Source organism: Balaenoptera borealis (assembly GCF_965194805.1).
Source record: "Balaenoptera borealis genome assembly, chromosome: 19".
In the NCBI taxonomy this organism is placed as follows: domain Eukaryota; kingdom Metazoa; phylum Chordata; class Mammalia; order Artiodactyla; family Balaenopteridae; genus Balaenoptera; species Balaenoptera borealis.
The window spans coordinates 64,265,740-64,290,100 of record NC_138878.1 but is presented as its reverse complement, the minus strand read 5'-3'; the positions used below and the strand labels follow the sequence as shown (position 1 = coordinate 64,290,100).

Genomic DNA, 24,361 nt, shown 5'->3' with positions numbered 1-24,361 from the left:
TCAGATTTAAGGCAACTTAACTTTTGAAAATTACGGTCCCCTACTCTACTGGTGGGTTGATTCAGTTTCTTTGTATCTGCATGTATGTACAGAAGAAATTCATTCGTCTTTAGATGGATTTTTCCTGGTTTTTCTTTCTGATTTCTGCTAATAAAATTCATGTTCTTTATGATATGACTTTATCTGCATTATATCTTGTATGGTTTTCATTTGCATTTTTTTCAACAACGTTGTGTCTGACCCTAGTCAGTAAATACACAAAGTGCTCACTTTTTGTTTCTAGTATTTTGGAACCATTAAACCAGATAATTAAGGATACTGCATAGGTAGGGATTGCTCTGTTACTGGCCATTAGATAACTGGAGAATATTTTATGTCTTAATTTATGTCATTTACAGATGATGGTCTTTTAGCATGTATTATGCAATACAACTGACAGGTACTACTTGTTAATGTTGTAAAATGCCTTTTCTTTTTGGGTACATAGTTCTATAGCAAAGATTTAGAAAAATACATTGTTTCTTAAAAATTGTTTTATCAAACTCTTCATTTTCTCTGTTATATTTGTTTCACAGTTCTAAACAGCTAATTATATTATTAATTGGATAACTTTTGTTTTGGATTATTTCCCGGTACAATATATTGTCTACTTAAAAAAGTTTATTTATGTACAGTAAGTATGCAGAATACATCGATAGTATATTTTTCTCCTCAATTATGAGACAGCAGTATGTTTACTGTTGGTTGGTATGTTCGTAGAGGTGATAGTAGACAAATACTCTTTCTTTGAGACCCGACATAAGTTTGTCCAGTGTGAGTGTTTTTGTCATATGGTGTTTAAAACTAGGCTGCCTTAAAGTATATTTGGATTTATGTTACATGCTTTCTTAAGTACATAATTCTATTCCTTTAGTGTTTCCAAAAATTTAAGGTCATGGTTGGGGCATTTCATACCTATCTTTGGTATAAGTATTACATTTGGTGTAATATCATGTATTCAACATGAGACATATATTGTTGAATTATTGTGAATGGGATACCTATGGTTCTTTATATCTTGTAGATATCTTCCCTATACATGTGACCAAGCAATTACAACCCAAAGTGAACAGTGATAAAGGAGAAGTATTCCAAACACCGATGTTGGGAAGACCTGAAAGCTGTAAAATCAAACATTTTCACCTCTGGGAAATCCAGGAAAATATGTATGACTTTGAGTGTCAGTGGAGAGATGATGAAAGAAATTACAAAGGAATGCCTGTAATCTGCAACAAAAATCTCACTGATGGGAGAGATCGACATGGTAGAAGGGGTGCAGGAATCAAGCCCTGTGGAAATAGGCTGGGCTTAAACTTTCAGGATAAACTGCAGATATTTCAAACTGATGGGATAATTTCTGAATGTGATGTAGTTGAGAGGTCTATCAACAGTAGTTTCTTATTTTCACCACTTCAAAGAATTTCTCCTAGTGTCCAAACCAATGTTTCTAATATATATGGGAATGATTTTATGCATCCTTCAGTGATGACACAAAACCTTAAAGCACACAGGGAAAGACCTTGCAAATGTAATGAGTGTGGGAAAGCCTTTCTTAAGGGCTCACACCTCATTAAACATCAGACCATCCACACAGGAGAGAAATTAGATAAATGTGACATATGTGACAAATTCTTTGGTCGAAGTTCACAGCTTGCACATCATCGGAAAATTCATCCTGGAGAGAAATGTTACAAATGTAATGAGTGTGGCAAAACCTTTAATGATGGCTCCACCCTTGCCAGACATCAGATAATCCACCCAGAAGCAAACTTACATAAATGTGACGTATGTGGTAAAGTCTTTGGTCAAAATTCATACCTTGTACGTCATCGTAATATTCATGCTGGAAAGAGAAGTTACCAGTGTAATGAGTGTGGCAAAACCTTTACTGACAGCTCAAACCTCAGTAGACATCAGAAAATTCATACAGGAAAGAAATTATATAAATGTGATATGTGTGGCAAAGTCTTTAGCCGAAATGCACACCTTGCTGGTCATCGGAGGATTCATACTGGAGAGAAACCTTATAAATGTAATGAGTGTGGGAAGCTCTTTAGTCAGCATTCACATTTCATAAGTCATAAGAGATTTCATACTGGAGAGAAACCTTACAAATGCAATGAGTGTGGCAAGGCCTTTAGTGAGAAGGCAATCCTTTTAAGTCATCAGAGAATTCATACTGGTGAGAAACCTTACAAATGTGATGAGTGTGGAAAGGTCTTTAGTCAAAAATCACATCTTCGACTTCATTGGAGAATTCATACTGGAGAGAAACCTTTCAAATGTAATGAGTGTGGCAAGTTCTTCAGTCGAAATTCACACCTTACAAGTCATCGGAGAGTACATATAGAGAAACCTTTCAAATGTTTTGAGTGTGGGAAAGCCTTTACTCAGGTCTCAACCCTCACTACACATCAGAAAACCCATACCTGAGAGAAACTATGTAAGTGTGATACATGTGGGAAGGTCTTCAAAATTCACACCTAACCGTTGTTCAGAGAATTCATACTATGGAGAAATCATACAAATATCAGTGTGGCAAAGCTTTTTTGCATTGAACCTCACTTACCATCAGAGAATTCATACTAGAGAGAAACCTTACAAATGTAGTGAGTGTGGCAAAGTCTTCAGTGTGCTTTCAAGCCAAACTTACCATCAGAGGATCCATACTGGTTAGAGCACTTAAAAATATAATGAAGGGGACTTCCTTGGTGGTCCAGTGGTAAAGAATCTGCCTCACAATGCAGGGGACACGGGTTCGATCCCTGGTCAGAGAACTAAGATCTCACGTGCCGTGGGGCTACTAAGCCTGTGCGCCACAACTACCGAGCTTGCGTGTCTCAACTAGAGCCTGCGTGCTGCAAACTACAGAGCCCACGCACTCTGGAACCCACGTGCCACAACTACAGAGCCCATGCATCCTGGAGCCTGTGCGCCACAACCAGAGAAGAGAAAACCCGCACACCACAACTAGAGAGAAGCCTGCGCACTACAGTGAAAGATCCTGCATGCCTCAGTGAGGATCCCGCGCGCCACAACTAAGACCCGACACGCCAAAAATAAATAAATAAATAATAAATAAATCTTAAAAAAAAAATACAATGAAGGTGGCAGTGCTTTAGGAGGCCTTCACATCTTAGGCTTCACGAGAAAATTCATACTGGATAGAAGCCAGATAAATGTATTTAGTATAGTCAGGCCTTTAGAAAATGAATTCAATCTAGGAAGATTCCTCACCAATGCCATGAATGTGAAAAACCTATTCTCACTGCTCACATCTCACCAACATTCGGGTAATCTGCACTCTTCAGAACGTTACAAATGTACTAAATTTTGAATGCTTTTAGATTGTGCCTTAAACTCAGTGATCACCAAATACTCCACGTTTTAAAATGCAACGAATATGTCAAAAGTTAAATTATTGCTCACTCATCACTAGATATCAGAATATTTATCCTGAGTAAAACCCACAGAAATGTAATGTGTGTGGCAAGGATCTTACCCAGAAGTCACAAGATAGGAACATACTGGCGCCATACCTCCCAGATACACTGGTTGAGGCAAAACCTTTACCTTGAGTTCAAGTACTTGGCAATTGCAGAAAGTCCATATTGAAGAGAAGCTATGGAGATGTATGAATAGAGGCTTTCTCCAGGCCTTACAATGCACTAAGCTTCAGAGTACACATTTTTGAGAGAAACCACACAAGCAATACGTGTCCTGAGGACTGTACTTGAAGATCAAAACTGAAATACAGAGGATTTATGCTGGCGAGCAAGCTTTCCGATGTAATGGATGTTGTAAATTTTTACATCAAGTATCCACACCTTTAGTGTAATGACAGAATTCTTACAGGTTACAAAGTATACACACGGAGAAACTTCATGAAACAGTACATCCTTGGGGTTTACCAAAGAACTAATATTTGGGACAGTCCTTACAAATGTAATTCTTACAACAGACCATCAGAGTCTTAGTTCTCTGACCAGGGATCGAACCCGTGTCCCCTGCATCAGAGAATGCATACTAGGAATAAATAAATCTTTAGTTCTCTGAGGTTAACTTGAGATATTACATACTGCAGAATCATTACAAGTCACAACATGTTGAAACTTCTGACATGGTGTGTATATGAGAGGAAAAAGGACCCATGTGAAAATAACCGATTATCTTCAGTATATTAAAATTTAATTATTTGAGTTTTCTTGAAAAGGCTACTTACTATTTATGCTTTTCAACCTAAAGTTTGAAGTAACAGGGAAGAACAAGTCTGTCTCTATATTGGACCTTTTCCTTTTACTTTAACATTTGTATTCTATTGCTTTTGCTACAAGTGAATCACTAAAGGGATATTGCCTATAAGCTTAAATTACACATAATGGGCTCTCTTTGGGAAACCTGATTCCCGTGTAATGTGCATTAAACTAAAATACCTTTGTTTACCTCATCATGGGAAACCTTCTGTCCAGCCTCCCCTGTGAATGGCTTCAAGAAAGAAGAAATTAAAACATCCCCTCAGGAATCTGATTGGAACCAGGACTTTACTCCCTCCTCTTTTAGTATGAAAGAAGCCCGAATTCTAACTCAGGGAAGACAATTCTTTGGGACAGTAGTCCACCATCTTCTGGGTCTGCTGGCTTTCTGAATAAAGCCACTATTGCTTGCCCCAACAACTAGTCTCTCAGTTTATTGGCCTGTTGTGTGGTGAGCCCTAAGAGCTTGGCCTTGTTAATATGTTGATTTCATGCATTCATTACAGGCCTTTCATGATGGTCTCTGGGAAGGAATCAGTAAGATGAGGGGGCCAACTTCATTAGGTGTGGTTCATTCACATCCGTGTTCCCTGGAAAAACATGAATCCTGAATTATCAAATTCAACAGTGTGTGAATTAGTGTCAGGGAGGGGCAGAGAATAATGTAAAACTAGGACGTGAATCATCATGCTCATTATGTTCAGGGCGCCCTTCTGTTCACAGTGGGTTACAGGACAGAATGCTCTACCAACTGACCTGCACGAGAGCAGGCAAGACATTAAGGCACTGGGCTTTTCATGGGAGGAGAGTGACGGGTTATTAGGGACTGATTATGTGGTAGGAACGATGCACAGGAAAAGTTGGTCACTTCCTCCGTTGGATGGCAGTAACTGTTGTATGTGTGATTAAAGAAAAGTTAGTCTTATTTTTGGAAATTGAAGAGAGAGCAATTATTTTGAGCATCAAATTTAATCAGAACCAGAATAATACGTGTTTGTGTATGATTCCCATTTAACTGCTGCTATTATCATTTGCTACTGTTGTATTCATAGAATTACATTCTGAATGTATCATGGGTCTCCTGTTTTAATTAATAAAATATAATCACTTTTGTCATAACCCTGGATGAATCATGTTTATTCCATCAACACAGTTTTATCTCGTCTCGGTGCTTTGTAAACAGCAGGTAAGAATGCACCGTTAGGCTCTCAGGTTTGAAAGAATCTGTAACAATTTCTTTCCAATATGGAACGAAACATACAATTTGGGGGTTACATACTCATAATTTGTACTCTCTACACTCTATTCCAGAATATTCAGATGGCTATAATGCAAATCCCATAGCAGTGCATTTCAGACTGACTTCCATTAATGTGCAAAAACTGAATCAAATTTAAATAAATTTAAAGATCTAATTGGCTTTATTGAATGATTGATAACATTGGGCAGCATTCCACCTAGGAAACAGAGGTGCTCCAAGGAGCTGTAAAAAGTGGGAAAGCACATGATGTTGAGCATATTTTCATGTGCATTTTGAATTTGTATCTATGATAGATTTTTGGTTTGTGCTTTCTATGAAGTCTTTATATGCATATGGGACTCTTGGCACTTCCTGAACTTGGGTGACTGTTTCCTTTCCCAGGTTAGGGTGGTTTTCAGCTATTATCTCTGCAAATATTTTCTACGGCCCTTCCTCTCTTCTCCTTCTGGGACCTGTATAATACAAATATTAGTGCACTTGTTGTTGTCCCAGAAGTCTCTTCAGATGTCCTCCTTCTTCTATTTTTTCTCTTCAGCAGTGGTGATTTCCACTGCTCTGTCTTCCAGCTCACCGATCCATTCTTCTGCCTCATTAGGCCTGTTATTCTTTCTAGTGTATTTTTCATTTCAGTTACTGTATTCTCCAGTTCTGTTTGGTTGTTGTTTATATTTTCAAAGTCTTTGTTAAGTACTTCTCATTTCTCAGGCTGTGCATCCATTCTCCTCCCGAGTTCTTTTTGATCATTACTCTGAACATTTTTTCAGCCAGATTTCCTATCTCCACGTCACTTAGTTCTTCTTCTGGGGTTTTGTCTTATTCCTCCACCTGAAACATATTCCTCGGGTACCTCATTTTGTCTAAATTGCTATTTATATTTTTATGTATGTGGTAGGTTAGTTACATTTCTCAACGTTGGAAAAGTGGCCCTCTGTAGGAGGTGTCCTATGTGTCCCTTTCATCACCCAAGGTCAGAGCCCAGCTGGTCCCGGGGTAGTGTCTGGCCTGTATTTGTGGATTCATTTTGCAGGCTGTGCGACTGTAGTTTTCTTGCTTCTGGTGTCTGCACCCTGATGGGTGAGGCTGGTCTAGAGGCTTCTCCCTGCCCACTGTTGGTTGGACCTGGGTCTTGGCCCTTTGGCAGGCCGGGGTATGTCTAAGGGCATGTAGAGAGGTGGCAGTGGGCTCAGGAAGCCTTTAGGCAGCCCATTGGCTGATTGGTGGGGCTGTATCCCCTGCCAGTTTGTTGTTTTGCCTGAGGCGCCCCAGCGCCAGACCTACAGGTTCTTGGGTGGGGCGAGGTCTTGGTGCCAAGAAGTCAGCCTCCAGGAGAGGTCATGCAGATGAATGCTCCCCGATGTTACTGCCATCATTGTCTATGTCCCCAGGGTGAGCCAACGCCTCCCCCCACCTTCCCAGGAGATCCTCCAAGATAGCAGGCAGGGGCAGTTCTTGCGCAGGCTTCTATCAGATTATTGCTTTTGCCCTTCATCTCCGTGTATGTGAGATTTTGTGTGTGTCTGTTAAGAGTGAAATCTCTATTTTCCCCATTACTCTGAGCTCCTGCAATCAAGCCCCACTGGCCTTCAAAGGTAAATGTTCTGGGGGCTCCTCATCCCAGTGCCGGACCTCTGGGCTAGGGGGCTTGATGTGGGGCTTACAACTCTCACTCCTGTGTGAGAACGTCTGTAATATAATTATTCTCTAGTTTTTGGGTCACCCACCCAGGAGATATGGCGTTTGAGTATATCGTGAGTCTGCCCTTCCTACCCATCTCATTGTGGTTCCTTCTTTATGTCTTTACTTGTTAAAGAGCTTTCCTGGTAGGTTCCAGTCTTTCATCAGTGGTTATACTGCAGTTAGTTGTGATTTTGGCGTGCTCGTGAGAAGGGGTGAGTTTAGGATCCTTCTACTTCACCATCTTGGCTGCTATCACAGAAGAGTTTTTTCCTAAAGTCTCTGTCTGCCTTTATGACAGTACCACACAGTTTCGATTAGTGTAGGTTTGGAATAAGTTTTGAAACAAGGAAATGTGAGACCTCTCACTGTTCTTTTCAAACTTGTTTTTACTATTCATTGTCTTTTGACATTCCATAGGAATCACAGAATGGATTTGTTTTTTCAGGAAAACCCTGTTGGGATTTCACTAGGGAATGAATACTTTGAATCTGTTAATCACTTTGGGTAGTACTGACATCTTGACAATATTGACTTTCAATCCATGAACATGGGGTATGTTTCCATTTATTTTTGTCTTCTGTAAAATTTTCAGCAGTCTATAGTTTGCAGTGTACAAATCTTTCCCTTCTTTTATAATGTCATGTCTAAATATTTTTTGATTCTCTTATAAATGGAATTGTTTTCTCAATTTCTGTTTTGATCATTTTTAATTTTTAGAAACCCAATTGAGTTTTGCATGATGATTTTAAATCTTGTAAGGTTTTTGAACTCTTTCATTATTTCTAGAAGGTTGTTTTTTTTTTTTTTTTAAATTTCAGAATCTTCAGGGTTTTCTACCTATTAGATCATGTTACCTGTGTACAGAGATGATTTTGCTTCCTGTTGCTATTGGGATATCTGTTATCTCATTTTATGCCTATGTGTTCTTGGTAGGACTTCCAATTATATGTTTTTAGAAATAGCAGGTATGCTTGTCTTGTTCGTGATCTTCGAGGAAAAGCTTCCATTCTTTCACCATTGAGGATGGTGAAAGCTCTGAAGAAAGACTGCGTGGAAGGACAGTTTTCAGCATACTCTTATACCTGTGTATAAGATTTTAAAGGCAAAAGGAGGGAGGGGAGGGGAGTGTCTGTGATCCCAGCTTTCCTATAAGATCTCAGCTGTGCAGACTCTTTGGCACCACATTGTGACTTCCTTTGTGATTATTCTGTACGTGCCTGCAAAACAAGTTTCTAAATCACGGTCTTGTGATTCTTTAACTTCTTTCAGGAAGAGAGTAAAAGCAATAGTTGTGACTTTTATTATTTACCTAGAGCCAAATGTGATGCGTTAAGAATTCCAGTTCTCAATTGACCCTCTGGGTGTCATCAATTTTTAAGGCTTCTTGGGGCAACTTGTTGAAGCCACAGTTGGGGGTTATAAATCAAAGTATCAGTTTAAGCTACCAATCGTGGAAAAGATACATGTTCGGCTTGCTTTTCCTTTGTTTCTGCATTCCCTCCTTCCCCTAATTGGTAACTGCTTGAATCTGCTCTTTGGATCTCAGGGAAGGTCTAGGAAACTAAAGGCTTCTTCTATAAACAGGAAACAGGGGACACAGAAAGGTTTTTGTAACCTGGAAGGCCCCCCAGGTTCCCTTTGATATCAATCCTGCCTTTTCTTTGACATTCATCAATCTTGAGGGGAATAGGTATTGGATAAGAATGGGAAAATGCTGGACAGACAGGTTACTCAAACTCGACAGAAGAACTCAGATTTAGGGGGGACTCAGTTTCAAAATCATGGTCTCTTACTCTTCTTTACTATTGATTTGATTTTTTTGTATCTCTGTTTGGGTACAGAAGAAACTCATCCATCGCCTATGATCGCCCTTTTTTGGTTTTTTCCTTCTGGTTTCTGCCAAGAACATTCTTGCACAATCTCCTGGAATATTATGTTTTTTTGTTGTTTTTTTTTTTTTTTTTTTTTTTTTTTTGCTTCATTGGGTCTTTGTTGCTGCACTTGGGCTTTCTCCAGTTGCGGCAAACGGGGGTTACTGTTCGTTGCAGTGCATGGGCTTCTCATTGCGGTGGCTTCTCTTGTTGCAGAGTATGGGCTCTAGGCGCACGGGCTCAGTAGTTGTGGCTCCGCGGCATGTGGGATCTTCCCGGACCAGCGATGGAACCCGTGCCCTCTGCATTGGCAGGCGTATTCTTAACCACTGTGCCAAAGTCCTGTATGTTTTTCTTGGATATAAACATGACAGTGGAACTTGTGGTACTTGTGGTATAATCAGTGTGACACATTATAGAGCACATGTGTAATCCTGCTTTCTCCCTACAACATCACACTCTCTCCCTTTTTAGATCTTTTTCGTTTCTGTTTCATATCCATAGTATAATTTCCACAATTAAAAATGGGATGGTATCATGTTAATTCCTAAACCAATTCTTGTTTTCTTTTAAAATTAGTATTTTAGTTGCCATCGTACACTTATTTTCACACAGATATGCAATCACAAGCTGTGCTCCCACGTATGCATACACTCTGTGCTCTGCTTATGCCCTTTTTCATTCCTGATCACTCCTCAAATGGAACCTCGATGTGAATGGAAACATTTATTTGCATATTTAATTTGTTCTGTTGATCACCCCCATCTCCAGAGCACTTTTTCACCCATGCCTCCACCTACCATGTTACATTATAGAAATGATCCCTCTTTATCCATTGAACAACTTTATCTGGACAGTCGTGCAGCCGTGATGACTCAGAAACCACTTCCAGGAGGGATGGCTGAATAGCTTAGTTACACAGCTCACTTCTTGCATCTCCCTTGATGTTTTCTGTCTAAACTCCTGGTATTCGTTGTATTATTTTGTAGTTTTTTTATTATTATTATTTTTATTTTTGGTTGCGTTGAGTCTTCGTTTCTGTGCGAGGGCTTTCTCTAGTTGCAGCAAGTGGGGGCCACTCTTCATCGCGGTGCGCAGGCCTCTCGCTATCACGGCCTCTCGTTGCGGAGCACAGGCTCCAGACACGCAGGCTCAGTAACTGTGGCTCATGAGCCTAAGTTGCTGTGTGGCATGTGGGATCTTCCCAAACCAGGGCTTGAACCCGTGTCCCCTGCATTGGCAGGCAGATTCTCAACCACTGTGCCACCAGGGAAGCCCCGTTGTATTATTTTGTAATCTGTCCTGTTTAAGAATAAGTTTTGGCCAATGGCTGGTCACATTGAAGTTTTCTCAGTCTGTAGGTCCTGGTTCTTGCACCACTTTGTGTGTCAGTTGGGTTAATGTACATAAACCTGTGCATCTCCTACCCTGATTTGAAAAATCGTGTTAATTTACCTCAAGCCTTTTAAAACAGTTTAGTGCTGTTAGATGGCTTAGAATATTGCATGTTTTGTAGTAAATACTCAAAAGTTACTTTTTTAGAAAAAGGTATGTTAGTATTCTGTCATGGTTTTCATGATACACCTTTGTCTGCATTATATCCTGTTTGCTTTTCGTTTGTACTTCGTTCTCAACAACATTGTATCTGATCCCAGTTAATGAATATACAATGTGCTGTTTATTCCATGTATTTTGGTAACCATTAAGCTAGATAATTAAGGGTACTGCATAGGTAGGGATTGGTCTACTTACTGGCTGTCAGAGAACTGGAGAAAATTAATATTTTATGTATTAATTTATAAGTGGAATTTACAGATGATGGTCTTTCAGCGTGTCTTATGCAAAACAACTGACACATACTACTTGTTAAAGTTATAAAAAAAATGCCTTTTCTTTATGGGTACGTAGTTTTACAGCAGATACTTAGAAAACTATATTGTTTTCTTAAAAATTGTTTTATCAAATTCTTCATTTCTCTATATTTGTTTTACAATTCTAAACAGCCAATTAGTTAGATTGGATAAGCTTGTTTTGGCTTATTTAGCATTACAATTTATGTCATCTGTTCTTTATTTTTTCTTTAACATCTTTATTGGAGTATAACTGCTTTACAGTGTTGTGTTAGTTTCTGCTGTATAACAAAGTGAATCAGCTATACATATACATATGTCCCCATATCTCCTCCCTCTTGCGTCTCCCTCCCACCCTCCCTATCCCACCCCTCTAGGTGAACACAAAGCACTGAGCTGATTTCCCTGTGCTATGCAGCTGCTTCCCACTAGCTATCTATTTTACACTTGGCAGTGTATATATGTCAATGCTACTCTCACTTCGTCCCAGCTTACCCTTCCCCCTCCCCGTGTCCTCAAGTCCATTCTCCATGTCTGCGTCTTTATTCCTGTCCTGCCCCTAGGTTCATCAGAACCTTTTTTTTTTTTTTTTTAGATTCCATATATATGTGTTAGCATATGGTATTTGTTTTTCTCTTTCTGACTTACTTCACTCTGTATGACAGACTCTAGGTCCGTCCACCTCACTACAGATAACTCAGTTTCGTTTCTTTTTATGGCTGAGTAATAGTCCATTGTATATATGTGCCACATCTTTTTTATCCTATGTCATCTGTTCTTTTGCATTTATTTATTTACAGTAAGTATTCAGAATACACCTATAGTATAATATATATTTTTCTTCTCAATTATGAGACAACAGTCTGTTTAGTGTTAATTGGTATGTAAATATCATTCTTGTAATTCATGTTCCCAGTGATTAAACTGTCATCACAGTGTTTCTCAACTGTAGGTCACATTCATTCAAAAGACATGCAGTCAAATAGCGAGTGTTCTGGATAATGAAGCAGGGTGGAAAAGAGGTCGAATCCCCAGAGGTGAGGGCCTCGTGATTGTGCGCTGACGGGGCCCTGGGACCTGGTGGGGACGTGTGCAGCCAAAGCCCCTGGTCACTGGCTCGGGAACCTGGAGACGCATCCCTCCCAGCACTCAGCCCACCACATCCTCAGGAGAGGGGTACCCAGCCTCGGGGTCAGTGCCCCACCAGACACAAGTGCCCGCTCCACCATCTGCCCCTAAGGACACCTTCCGTGGGTTCAGCTGTTCTGCCAGGGGAACAGAGCACCAGGCACACAGCAGGCATCCAATAGCTGCTCCCTACGAGGGCGGCCTTCCTTGGCGACAGGACAGGTGACCAGCGAGGGCTCCCTGTGCTCACGGGTCACTGCCCACAGCCTTGCGGAGGACACCGTGGGTTTTCTCTCCTCACTCCCCAATTTTCACTCTTTTCCATGGACTTCCCTCCTGTGGAAACCTGCCAGTTCTCCTGCTTTTAACTCTCTGCCTGTAGAGATGGAGAGGCATCTGTGATGGGCCAGCTTGAACTACCAGAACTGGGATTCTGCGAAGAACACGTTTCCATAACTAGGTTGACTCCGAGACGGCTTGGTGCAAGTCAGCGATGGAACGGTCAGCTTGATAAAGCTGCAGGTCGGAAGGGCACTGACAGAAAAATCTTCATGTTGATCTTCCTCCCAACTCTTTAAACTGGTAATAATGACAGAACTGTTCCTATAATCATTTTCACCTCGGGGAAATCCAGGAAAATACACAAAATTATCTGTCATTAGATAGATGATGAAAGAAGTTACAAAGGAATGTCTATGACCCATAATGGAAATCTCACTGATGGAAGAGATCAACATGGTAGAAGGGATGCAGGAATCAAGCCCATTGGAAATAGGCTTGGATTTAACATTTTGGATAAACTGCAGATATTTCTTACTGATGGGATAATATCTGAATGTAATGAAGTTGAGAGGTCTGTCAACAGTAGTTCCTCATTTACTCCACTTCAAAGATTTCCTCCTAGTGTCCAAACCAACGTTTCAAATACATATGGCAATGATTTCATGCCTCCTTCAGTGATGACACAAGACCACATCGAAAGATCTTACAAATGTAATGAGTGTAGGAAAACCTTTCTTAAGGACTCACTCCTCACTGCACATCAGATAATCCGTACAAGAGAGAAATTATATAAATGTGATGTATGTGACAAATTCTTTGTTCGAAATTCACAGCTTGTACATCATTAGAAAATTCACAGAGAGTCGTGGTACAAATGTAACGTGTGGCAAAACCTTTAATGATAGCACCAGTCTTGGAAGACATCAGATAATCCACCCAGGAGCCAAATTATATAAATGTGAAGTATGTGGTAAAATCTTTGGTCAAAACTCACAGCTTGGAATATTCATGCTGGAAGGAGAAGTTACAAATTTAATGACAGCTCAAACGTCAGTAGGCATCAGAAAATTCAGACAGGAAAGAAATTGTATAAATGTGATGTATGTGGCAGAGCCTTTAGCCGAAATTCATACCTTGCCGATCAACGGGGAGTTCATACCGGACAGAAACCGTACAAATGCAATGAGTGTGGCAGATTCTTCAGTGTGCCTTCTAGCCTAACTTAGCATCAGAGGATTCATGCTAGTGAGAGCCCTTAAAACTATAATGAAGTTGGCGATGCTTTTAGCATGGCTTGATAGCTTAGGCTTCGTGAGAAAATTTATGCTGGGTAGAAGCCAGATAAATGTATTTAGTATAGTCAGGCCTTTAGAAGATGAACTCATTCTGGAAAGAATCCTCACAAATTGCCATGAATGTGAAAAACCTATCCTCGTGGATCACGTCTCACCAATAATCAGGAACTCCGCACCCGTCAGAGCATTACAGGTGTACTGAATTTAGCAAAGCTTCTTGGTTGTGCCTTAAACTCAGGGATCACCAAATACTTCATACTTAAAAATGCACACCACAACACCCTCATGTAGAACGCTTTTGACACTTTTGGTCACCAGTGTGTGGGGATTTTTCTCACAAGTAATTCCTGGGACACCAGCTGGGTATCCCACAATTCAACTCAGCTGAGACAGTGTCTGCACTGGGATTGCATGAGGCCCTATAGGTCTCAGAGGACTGACATCCCTCTCAACACACTTCAGATGGCAGGCACAAATCGAGGTTATCACCCGTGCTTCTCACGAGTACGCTATAGATCCTAAGTTTCAACAACGCCCCCTGTCACCCTCCATAAACCAGGAGAAATGCATCTGCACATGGAAGTCACGTATTCACATGCATAAATGTCTGGTATATATTTTTGAACAAGTGAAGTTTGCATCTGATAACTGGAGTATATGGATCCCCTCTGCATCTGTTTCTATTTCTGTTCTTTTTGTCTCTTGGTCCTATTTGTTGTGACATCGTTTTTGTTATTTTAGTTGAGTGCTGGTATTATATATGAAAAACCGTAGAGGTTCTGGCTGATGCTCTCTTCCTTCAGAGTTTCCTCTGACGCAGACCCAGAGTACGGACAGGCTCTCAGTTTACTCAGGGAATGAGTGACTGGAGGCTGGGAGTCCTTGTAAGCCTCAGTCTCAGCTGCCTTCACCCACCTTCCCCCCCCACCCCAGGGTGGAGCCTTCCAGGGTCTCCATCTGGAAGCCTGGGGTGCTTCCCAGGGCCCCTCCTTCTTGGCAGGTCCTGAAGCCCAGTTTTTGTCTCCTGAGCACCATGAGGTTACTGCAACTCAGCTGCTCAGCCAGTTTCTACAGAGTGTTGGGCTCATTTTCTATGCCTTCCTTTTCTTGGGGAGCTTGGTCCCTGAAGTCCTGGCTGACTTGTCAGGCCTGCACTCGAATTTCTGTCTTCCCAGCCCCATGGAACTGTCCAGAGCTCTGTTAGCCAGTGCTCTCTGCTTGACTTTTCACTGCATTTTCTTCCCAGAGTCAGATGCCCCGAGTGAAGGAGCGGCCCTCTCAGTCTCCGGCTCCCTCACTGGGTTTCCCTTTTGTTTGGAATCTTGGACCCTTCGGTTGCAGATGCCTCAGTACCTCTTTGACGCCTTCAGACATCCTTTAAAAACATATTTAGCTTTTCTAGTTCTTGGTGGGCTGACCTACAGGCTGCTCACGTATAGAACTGGAAGTGGGGAAAAACTGGTGTTCCCTCCCTCTGAAGCAATACGTAATAGTCATCATAAATATACTGATCATCTTTATTTGATATGGGAGAAAGCAAGAACCACTGGTCCTTGCTCAGTCCCCACTATTCCGTTTCTAGTCAGAATCCCCAGGTTGCCCATGCTTGGCCACTTGAACTTGGAAAGAAGATGGAGCGAGCGGCCCACTCTGCCCAGAGACAGAGGACCTGTGCTCCGGCTGCTCTCGTGGCCGCTGTGCCGTTGTCCCAGGCCCGCACTGGTCTCCCCTCGTCCCCTTGCCCTGTGCTAGCCCAGGGCGGGCTTTGTGATGACGGGCGGTGGCTGAGGAGGTGGGAGGGGTTATGTGACCTTTATTCTGTGAACTGATCCCATGTGGGTTTTCTCTTTAAGTGCTTAAAAAAAAATGACTGTTTTTAGTCTTCCCTCCAGTTTCATTTTAAAGGTGAAAATGAAGATTTTATTCTTAAAGCTGAGTGCAGTGATTTTAGTCTTTTTGAAAGCAACAGTTGAGATTTGAAAAAGACATCTCAGAGAACTCCAGTGTATAAAGCCGAGAAAAGAGAATGTGTTCAGGCTGAATTGTGGGCGGGACCCCAAATTGTGCCTCTGTCTCTCCCAGAGTCTGCTAATTCCTGAGATGGGTGGATATAGGACTCCAAACACCCTAAGGTGTTCAGGACCCTAAGGTCCTAAAATCACAACTTAGTCTGCCTGTGTCAGGAGTGTTGGTTGTCACAGCAGAGGTTTGGGTGCAGCCAGGAGCAGTGGAGCCTGTGCCGGGGGATCAGGGAGCAAGGAGGGTGGAAGCGCAGCCCAGCCAGGAAGGTGAGGGGGGATGGGGGATGACGTGGGGACAGAGGAAGGGGTGACACCTGGCGGGGTCTGAGGGGCCGTGGCTGTCACAGCTCAGGGCAGGGGTGCTCCTGAACATCTACGCGGCACCCACGGCACAGCCGAGGTCGAGAGGCTCTGGCGTGAAGAGTCCCCAGCCTGTCTCGAGTACGGCTGAGTTCACAGCAGGGTCCAGCACTCCACTGTGGGTTCATTTTCAGTGCCCTTAACAAGGCCGGATCCAGCACTTGCTGAGCTGAGTCAGGGGAACTGACCTCAGAATCAGAGTGAGGTAAAATAAGCTCAGTGACTCCTCACCCAGGGTCGATTCTAGGGATGCCTTTGAGTTTAGGTGGTGCCCTTCCAATAGCCTCACTGGCGGCGTTTTTAGGAGGAGGAGGTGGCAAAACCCCTCTTAGTTCTAGTGTTTTTGGTTTCTGAAACAGTTAATACTCTTCAGTAGCTTTGTGTTAATTTATTGTTAAAAATTTTGTTCAATTTTTAAAAAATTAACTTGTTTTATCTGTATGGCTGAGTTGGGTCTTAGTTGTGGCACGTGGGATCTTGAGGCATGCGGGCTCTTTCGTTGAGGTGTGCGGGCTTCTCTCTAGTTGCCGCACGTGGGTTTTCTCTTCTCTAGTTGTGGCGTGCGAGCGCAGTAGTTGTGGCGCGCGGGATTAGTTTTCCCACCGCATGTGGGATCTTAGCTCCCGGACCAGGGATCCAAGCCGCGCCCCCAGCATCCTCGGGCGGATTGTTTACCACGGGACCAGCAGGGAAGTCCCTCTTCAAGCGCTACTTTCAAACAGTATCCTTTCCAAGCAGTGTTTGAGCGGGGGGTGGAGGCGCGGGGCGCGGATGCCCTCTTCCCCGCACACTCATCCTGCCGTCTTCTTGGAAGTCGTCGTCCCCCCGCACCCCATCTCTGTCCGGTTGATGGCGGCCTGAGCCGAGCCCTCCCGTCTCCATGGAGCCCCTTGTGACCGGGTCGGTTCCGGGTTCCGGGCTCCCGGGAGACAGTGGCGGAGGCGGAGGCGGAGCCATGGCGCCATTTCTTCTCGAGAGGCGGTCGCGGTGACAGTGGAGGTGGTGAGGTGCCCGGCAGTGAAGCGGCAGCCAGAGGCGCTGCACCCGTCCCCGAGGGTGGGTGGTGGAAGGGGCCACCTGGGGGCGCTTTTCCGGCGCCGCGACGCAGGGCCAAGGCCACGGCGAGGAAGAACTTGGCCTGGGCTCAAGTCACGGAAGCGGGGCGGGCGCCCCCGGCCCCAGGAGCACAGCGAAGAGTGCAGGGAGGTGAGGGCGGCGGGGCTGCGGCCCGTCAGACGGGGCCTGGCGAAGCGGCGGGGTTTGTTTCGTCTGGTAAGTACGGCTGCGGGCCCAGGGCGTTGTGGCCTCGGTGCGGAAGGATTGACGCCTGGTCGGACGTGGCAGCAGGTCGTGCGGACGCTGCGTGGAGGACGGTGGGGGCGGGGCAAGAGGGATTGGTAGAAACCACTGGCGGAGGAGTCGCTCGGCGTACGTGGGTTGAGCTCTTAGGGTAAAAATTTTAACCCCCTCAACGTCACGCATCTTATGAAGCCCGGAGCAATGTATGTAATACTTTAATTAAGTGTACATACTGCTTACGTGTATAACGTATATACCCTAACATCTTCAGATATTCACCGAGCGCCTGTTCTGTGTCAGGCACTGTCTACTCACTATGTAGGAAGGGTTAGGTGGCCCACGATCTCTCTGTGCAGAGAGAAACAGAATGAAAGACTCCGTGAGTTGTTTGAGAAAATTCAGCGCGTGGATAGAACTGCTGCAGAAGCAGCGGCCGATGCCGGGCGTGTGCACGCGAGGCCTCGGCGTGGCAGCTCTCCTTGCGTTTCCAGGACCCTCTGTCCTCCCCGCTCTCCTGCTGGAGCTCACACATCCTCGCCTGGCACACCTCCATTTGGGTGGACTTCGGGCCTTTTGAATTCAGCATGGGCCCAAACTGTCTTTTCCTCGCATCTATTGCTGCCCCTGAGATTGGTACAGTTTTGTACCTAGTCAGGTGGTCAGAAACCCAGGAGACAGCTTTGCCTCGTCCTCCTAGTCTCCAGGCCCTGTAGGAGGTGCCTTTCCTGTGTCTTGGAGGCCGAGTCTGAGGTCCACTGGTGAGATCGGGACCCTCTTCTTCCATCAGGTTGACTCAAGGAGGGGCTGACCCCAGTGGCCTCTCTGTCCTGCCCCAGCCATGCTGGGTTCCTCACCTGGGATGTTTTGTTTTCCTGTAGCTTCTTTGTAAATATGCTGTTCTCTCAGAGAAGGAGGCCTTTCTTCTTGGCCTGTCTTCTGCTGGCTAGCTCTTAGCGCTAGCAACTGCTAAGTAATTCGGTAACTAGCTCTTCTGGAGAACCAGTTCTGCCCTGTGTATAAAGATCCTCAAAAATGCTCATATTTTGACAGGAGCCGTTTTATCTCTGCTAAGGAAATGGTTCTTATCTGGAGGAAACTTATGCGTAACGATGTTCACCATAACAACTTCCAATGTGATTTACATTTTTTACTGGTTAGAAACTTTTAAGAGCAATACGCCACTTAGAAACCATTTTAAAGTATGAGTACCGTGTAGTTTGCATTCCACAGGGGTTTAACGTCTCCCACTTTGCCTCCCAGCCTTACCCGTTTCCCGTTTTGCCCTCACTTTGGGAGGGAATTGATTTCTGGTGGTCCCGTTCTTGTGGTGGGTGGTGGACTCACTGGGCTGAGGCAGTGATTTCTGACCCCTCTTTGACCCTCTTGAGCGGCCATGAGAGTGTGTGAGCCCACAGCGTGCAGAAGGCAGTTTTGACCTTATCGATTTCCCGGAAGTGCCTTATTTCGTCCCTCACCAAACAAGGCTGTTTAAGGATTCTTTCCGATTGTTCCCTAAGCCACGAGGAAGACCTGGCTAAAGTGATCGAGCTCCAGGAAATCCTGGACGAGCAGTCAAGAGAGCAGAGCCAGGGACGTCACTGGGGTCGGGTTTGACCCCTGGTCAGGGAACTAGATCCCACATGCGTGCCACGACAAAGAGCCCACAAGCGGCTTAATCCAGACTCAATCTTCGGTTTACACACTGGGAAATTCTTCCACCAATGTGTATGTATATAAGCTGATGCCCTTTAAAATACGCTTGTTTCTGCATGTAAATCTGCTCACTGAGTCCACCTGACAGTTAATGGCTGGTGACACTCCTGAGGCCCCCTGGGTCCTTTGCTGAACAGCAGTGGGGAGGGACCTTCTAACGAACGATGTCCCTGCCCTTCTCTGTACCTGTGAGTCAGCTCTGGTGATGGTGCAGAGTCCACTAGAGATGGCAGTGGGAGGCGACAGCCTACAAGCGAGGCCACAGGCCACGCCCTTCGTCGCTCCTTGGCGTTTTTTTTTTTTTCTTTATAAGGTTTATTTATTTATTTTGGCTGTGTTGGGTCTTCGTTTCTGCGCGAGGGCTTTCTCTAGTTGTGGCAAGCGGGGGCCACTCTTCATCGCGGTGCGCGGGCCTCTCACCATCGCGGCCTCTCTTGTTGCGGAGCACAGTCTCCAGACGCGCAGGCTCAGCAGTTGTGGCTCACGGGCCTAGTTGCTCCGCGGCATGTGGGATCTTCCCAGACCAGGGCTCGAACCTGTGTCCTCTGCATTGGCAGGCGGACTCTCAACCACTGCGCCACCAGGGAAGCCCCTCCTTGGCGCTTTTAAAACACCATACTTGTTCTTGAAGTCTGAGTTTTGTTTTTCCCATTTTAGGCAAAAAAATCAGTTACAAGAAATGCAACGTAATCAGGTACTTAAATCTCTAAATTGTTTAGAAATCTGTAAAGAGGTGAATTGAGCTGGGCTCGTAGTTACTATCATTACTACACACGTTTAGCCGAAGTCTACGCCAGCCCACTGCTGTAATGTATACAGCAGCCCTGGATCTGTACACTGAACGTGTCTGCATCTCAGATGCACTTCGAGTCCGGCAGCTGGGTGTGGTTCAGAGTGCTGAGTCCCTTCCGGGCTCACTGACAGCTGACGGCCTAGGGAGCCAGGGCACAGGCCGTTCAACGTCGTCGCTGCTTGGCGCTGTTAAATAATGGCCATACTTGTTCCTGAAGTTTAGAAGTTCTTGTTTTTCCTATTTTAGGCAAGGCAGAGAGGAAAAATGAATGGAAAATGTAATAAATGCTTATCAGACATTGCTGACAAGTTTCCTTCAGAATCTAACAAGAGGCTTCAGCTTCATCTTAAACGGCTGCTCGGGCAGAGAAGGTGCGCTAGCACAGCGTCCCTGAAGGCCCCTTTACAAAGAGGGCGCCATTGGTCATGTCCATGCCGCAATGGAGATCCCCCGTGCTGCGACTAAGACCTGGCGCAGCCAAATAAATAAATATTAAAAAAAAAAAAATATATATATATATATATATCTTTATCCACTTTAGCGTTAGGAATTACGTTCAGGAAAACATCTGGGACTTCCCTGGATCTTGAGAAGGTGGGGTTGCGTTCCCTTCTCACCCCGATCCGTGTGCATGCCGGGGTCAGGGGTGGAGGGGTGAAGGCTGGTCTGAGTTATGGTGGTCCGGGGGGTCTTGGGTGGACCCCCTTTCTCTAGAGGGTCAGAGGGGTCTTCCCACAAAGGCGGGAGGTGCCTTTGTGTGAAGACTGGAGAGGCTTGACCGGAGTCAGTCTTGAGGGTCTCTCACTCTCTTTTCTATTTCTATTTATTTGACTGTTTTCCAGGATTTTGCAGCAGTTAAGAACTGAAGAACTAAACACACGCAGAGCGCAGCTCCTTGAAAAAGAAAAAGAAATCACTGAACTGAAAGCGGAAAGGACCACCACCAGGGTTAGTGGGGTTCTTACTGGGTTAACATTTGCTTCTGGTCATGATTGGGCTCCGGTTACTGTCTTTAAACTCAAAAGATGATCCGCTCTGCCTGCTTTTAAACACATTTCGACATCTTCCCACCAAGCGGACTGGGGTTGACCAGTTCAGGGTTCTCATACCTTGCTTGAAATTTATGATGAGACTTAATGTAATTTTGGTACATTTGAGGGGGAATTTCTCTAACTTGATTGACTGGCCACACGCAGCACGCAGCATGTGGGATCTAGTCCCCAGGGATCAAACCCGGGCCCCCTGCATTGGGAGTGCCGAGTGTTATCCACTGGAGCACCAGGAAAGGCCCGTAGCTAATGATTCTTAAGGAGCAGAAAAACCAGAAGAAGACATTAACAGACGGGGGTGCTTGACATAAACCACGAGCAAGGAAACACGCCGAGCACGAATGGAAAGGCAAGTCCTTGTCTCCCTCTCACCTCACCTGTCCAGTCTGTGCAGGTCTGTTGGGAACCTGTGGCCAACACACCGCTTAGACCTGAGCGGCCGTGACAGTCATGTGAGCCCGCAGCGTGCAGAAGGCAGTTTGGATCTTAGCGATTTCCTGGAAGTGCTTTATTTTGTCCCTCACCACACAAGACCGTTTAAGGATTCTTTCCCCCGTTAGGGATCTTCTGATGGTTCTCACGAGGAAGACCTGGCTGAAGTGCCCGAGCTCCGGGAAATCTCAGACAAGCAGTCAAGCGAGCAGAGCCAGATGAAGGAGCTGGGCGCCTGGCAGCCCCTCTGTACTCACGTGGCAGAGCGGGAGGAAGGTCTGTACACGGCCAGAGAAGACCTCATCGTATCTGAGGAAATGAACACGAAATTGCAACGAGATGTTTGTGGAGTGAGTGACAGTAGGTGTGTCAGTGTTGTCAAGGGAACCAGACATAATCAAAGACAAAATATAGTGAATTGGCTCCGTGTGCACTGTCTGTGTGGCCATCCCCCGCCATCATCCCACGTGGTTCCTGTCACACCCATGAGCTGGGTGCTCTCCAGGAGCAGACGCTAAGGACGCTTCCATTTTCTCTGTGGGTCCACACACGACCCAGAGAACAGGGCGGGCAACGATCGTCTGCCTTGAGTCGCTCAACCTCCCCTAGACGTCCAGGCCTTACTGCCTCGAGCATTTTTGTGTGTTCGTTGTCTGGTCAGAAAGTTCGCCTTTACAATTTTCTTCACTCTCTCTGCAGATACTCCACCTGTTACAGAAACATCTAACTTGGCCATGTTGATTTTCTCTCAATATTTCGACCACTCTGCTTCCTCCTAGCTGGTATGTCAGAGACATAAAACTCATCTCAAGATGCCTTGGGCCTCAGCAAATTGGGAGGACAGGCTGAAAACAATGATAAGCTTCCAAAAAAGTAAGCTTTTTGTTTTTTGTCTATCTCACTGAACAGTTTTCAGTTGTTCCTGATTTTTAACTAATGTTTATTGATTAAGTGGAATATCCAGCTCTCTCTATATATTATCTTCTGAAAGTGTAACCCAAAGCCTTTTATTAAACTGCTCTTTCTGGAGGACTTAGAGCATCTGAACTAGATTCAGACTCACTTTTTCAAGCTGGGGTTACATGAGGTCTCCCCACCTAAGGCCACTGTCCCCTTATACATTGGGGCTTTATAGGAACTTGTGGGCCCAGGGAGGTGGTTTCACTGTTGTGGCCCCAGGTTCAATCCCTGGTCGGGGAACTAAGATCCCACAAGATGCTTGGCTTGGCCAAAGAAAAAACAAAAGATAGGAGTTGTCTAGTGACATATTTTTGGATAACATTTTCCATTACCATTTTCATCCACGTTTATTTCAGCATTTTTGAACAAGAATTACCTGCACTTAATTTAGTTTGTCAACATTATTTTTATACTGGTCTAGTAAAAGAAAAATGGTACAAACATACAGAGAAAAATATAAAACTTTCACTCCTATCTCTGTACAATACCAATATTCAAAAATATAAATACAGTTTTATCCACCAAAATTAAAACAGCTAGGTATTAACAAATGCAAAACAGAGTTTGTGTATTCCACTTACAAAAAACATTGACTCAAAATTAGAAGTTAATATGTTAAATTACTGTTACACATTAATAAGAAAAAGACTTATCACAATAATAAAAACTTCCTGGAGAATTAAAAATCATGACAAAAAGGAATATAGAAAAAAATATATTGTTATGAAGCAAGAACATTTCACCAAACAAACATCATAATCAGAAGAAAACACTGGATGCATTCCCTCTGAAGTTGCAGTGAAGGGTGCTGGCCAGGGCTCCTGCCTTTCACCACTGTACAGTGTGCAAGTGTGTCAGAGAGCTGGAACTATTAACAATCACAAATCTACAGCCATGGAAAGGCCAAGAGTGAAAGGGTGGAAAAAGACATTCCATCCTAAAGAGACCCGGGGTGACTACACAATGTCAGACAATATAAAGACAAAAGCTGATACAAGAGATGAAGGACAGTATATACTGTTAAAAAGATCAATTCACCAAGAAGATATACATCTAACATTAGAGCTCCCTCCAAAAATGAAGGAAACATTGACAGAAATAGCAGCACAATAATCGTATGAGACTTTAACATCCCAGTTTTTTCGATGGGTGGAACCAAAGAGAACATCAATAAGGAAACAGAGGACTTGAACAACACTATAGACTGACTGGACCTAACAGACATGTGCAAATCACTCTACCCAACAACAGGAGAAAACACACACTTCCCAAGAACAAAACATTCTCCATGAGAGACCGCATGTTAGGACATAAAAGAAATCTTAATTTTAAGAAGACTGAGAGCATAATGCATTTTCTCAAACTACAAAGCAATGAAATTAGAAATAAACAGCAGAATGAAAACAGAAAAATCCCCAAAATGTGGAAATAAAACAACGTATTCATAAATAACCATTGGGTCAAAGAAGAAATCACAAAGGAATTTTTTAAATATCTGGATGAAAATGAAAACATACAAAAATTTATAAAATGTAGTGAAAGCTGTACTAACAGGGAAGTCAAATCAGAAATCTTTTTACTATTCAAGTAAGTAGAGAAGAATAAACTAAAATTTAATGAAAGGAAAGAGGTAAATAAAGATTAGACCAGAGATAAATGTACGATAATGAATATAAAAGTCAATATAAAAGTAAAAACTATGAGTTAGTGTTTTGAAAAAATTAAATTTACAAAACCTTGGCTAGAGTAAGAAAAAAAAAGATTCAGAGAACTAAAAACATGAAAGAGGAGAGATTTCTGCTCTCACAGAAATGTTTTTTAAAACTGTAAGGGGTCCTGTGAACGATAATGCTTACAAATTACATAATCTAGAAGATACAGGTAAATTCATGAAACATACAACCTACTAAGCTCTTATCTTTAATAAAAAAAATGAAAAGAATTATAACTAGAGAGGTTCAAGCAGTAATCAGAAATCTCGAACAAGGAAAAAGCCAAGACCAGATCGCTTCACTGCCTAATTCTACCAAACCTTTACAGCAGAATCACCTCTAATCCTGATAAAAAGCTTCCGAAGA

The 24,361-nt window shown here is 43.7% G+C and overlaps 2 protein-coding genes and 1 long non-coding RNA gene across 13 annotated transcripts in view; 1 reads left to right on the top strand and 2 right to left on the bottom strand.

Annotated features, from left to right (window-relative positions):
* LOC309616970 overlaps window positions 1–10,057 on the bottom strand; it is a 188,410-nt gene extending 178,353 nt beyond the window's left edge. Inside the window, exon 1 of the long non-coding RNA XR_014237689.1 lies at window positions 2,523–10,057. This is a non-coding gene — a long non-coding RNA (uncharacterized lncRNA). The remainder of the gene's footprint in view (window positions 1–2,522) is intronic.
* The window catches only part of LOC309616863 (uncharacterized protein), a 131,222-nt gene that overhangs the window by 94,010 nt on the left and 12,851 nt on the right, over window positions 1–24,361 (top strand). For 10 of the 11 annotated variants that reach the window (XM_082368140.1, XM_082368141.1, XM_082368142.1 and 7 more), the window contains one exon: window positions 1,064–2,529. In XM_082368140.1, coding sequence (XP_082224266.1) covers window positions 1,064–2,472 — 1,409 coding nt within the window. In that variant the 3' untranslated portion in view covers window positions 2,473–2,529. Of the gene's footprint in view, window positions 1–1,063; window positions 2,530–20,684; window positions 20,791–21,451; window positions 21,674–22,102; window positions 22,197–24,361 lie in introns of those variants that run through there. The other variant, XM_082368139.1, reaches the window with a different exon arrangement.
* Window positions 1–24,361, bottom strand: part of LOC309616851 (zinc finger protein 836-like) — a gene marked incomplete at its 3' end in the record, with an annotated part of 476,825 nt that overhangs the window by 450,143 nt on the left and 2,321 nt on the right. The window lies entirely within an intron of this gene.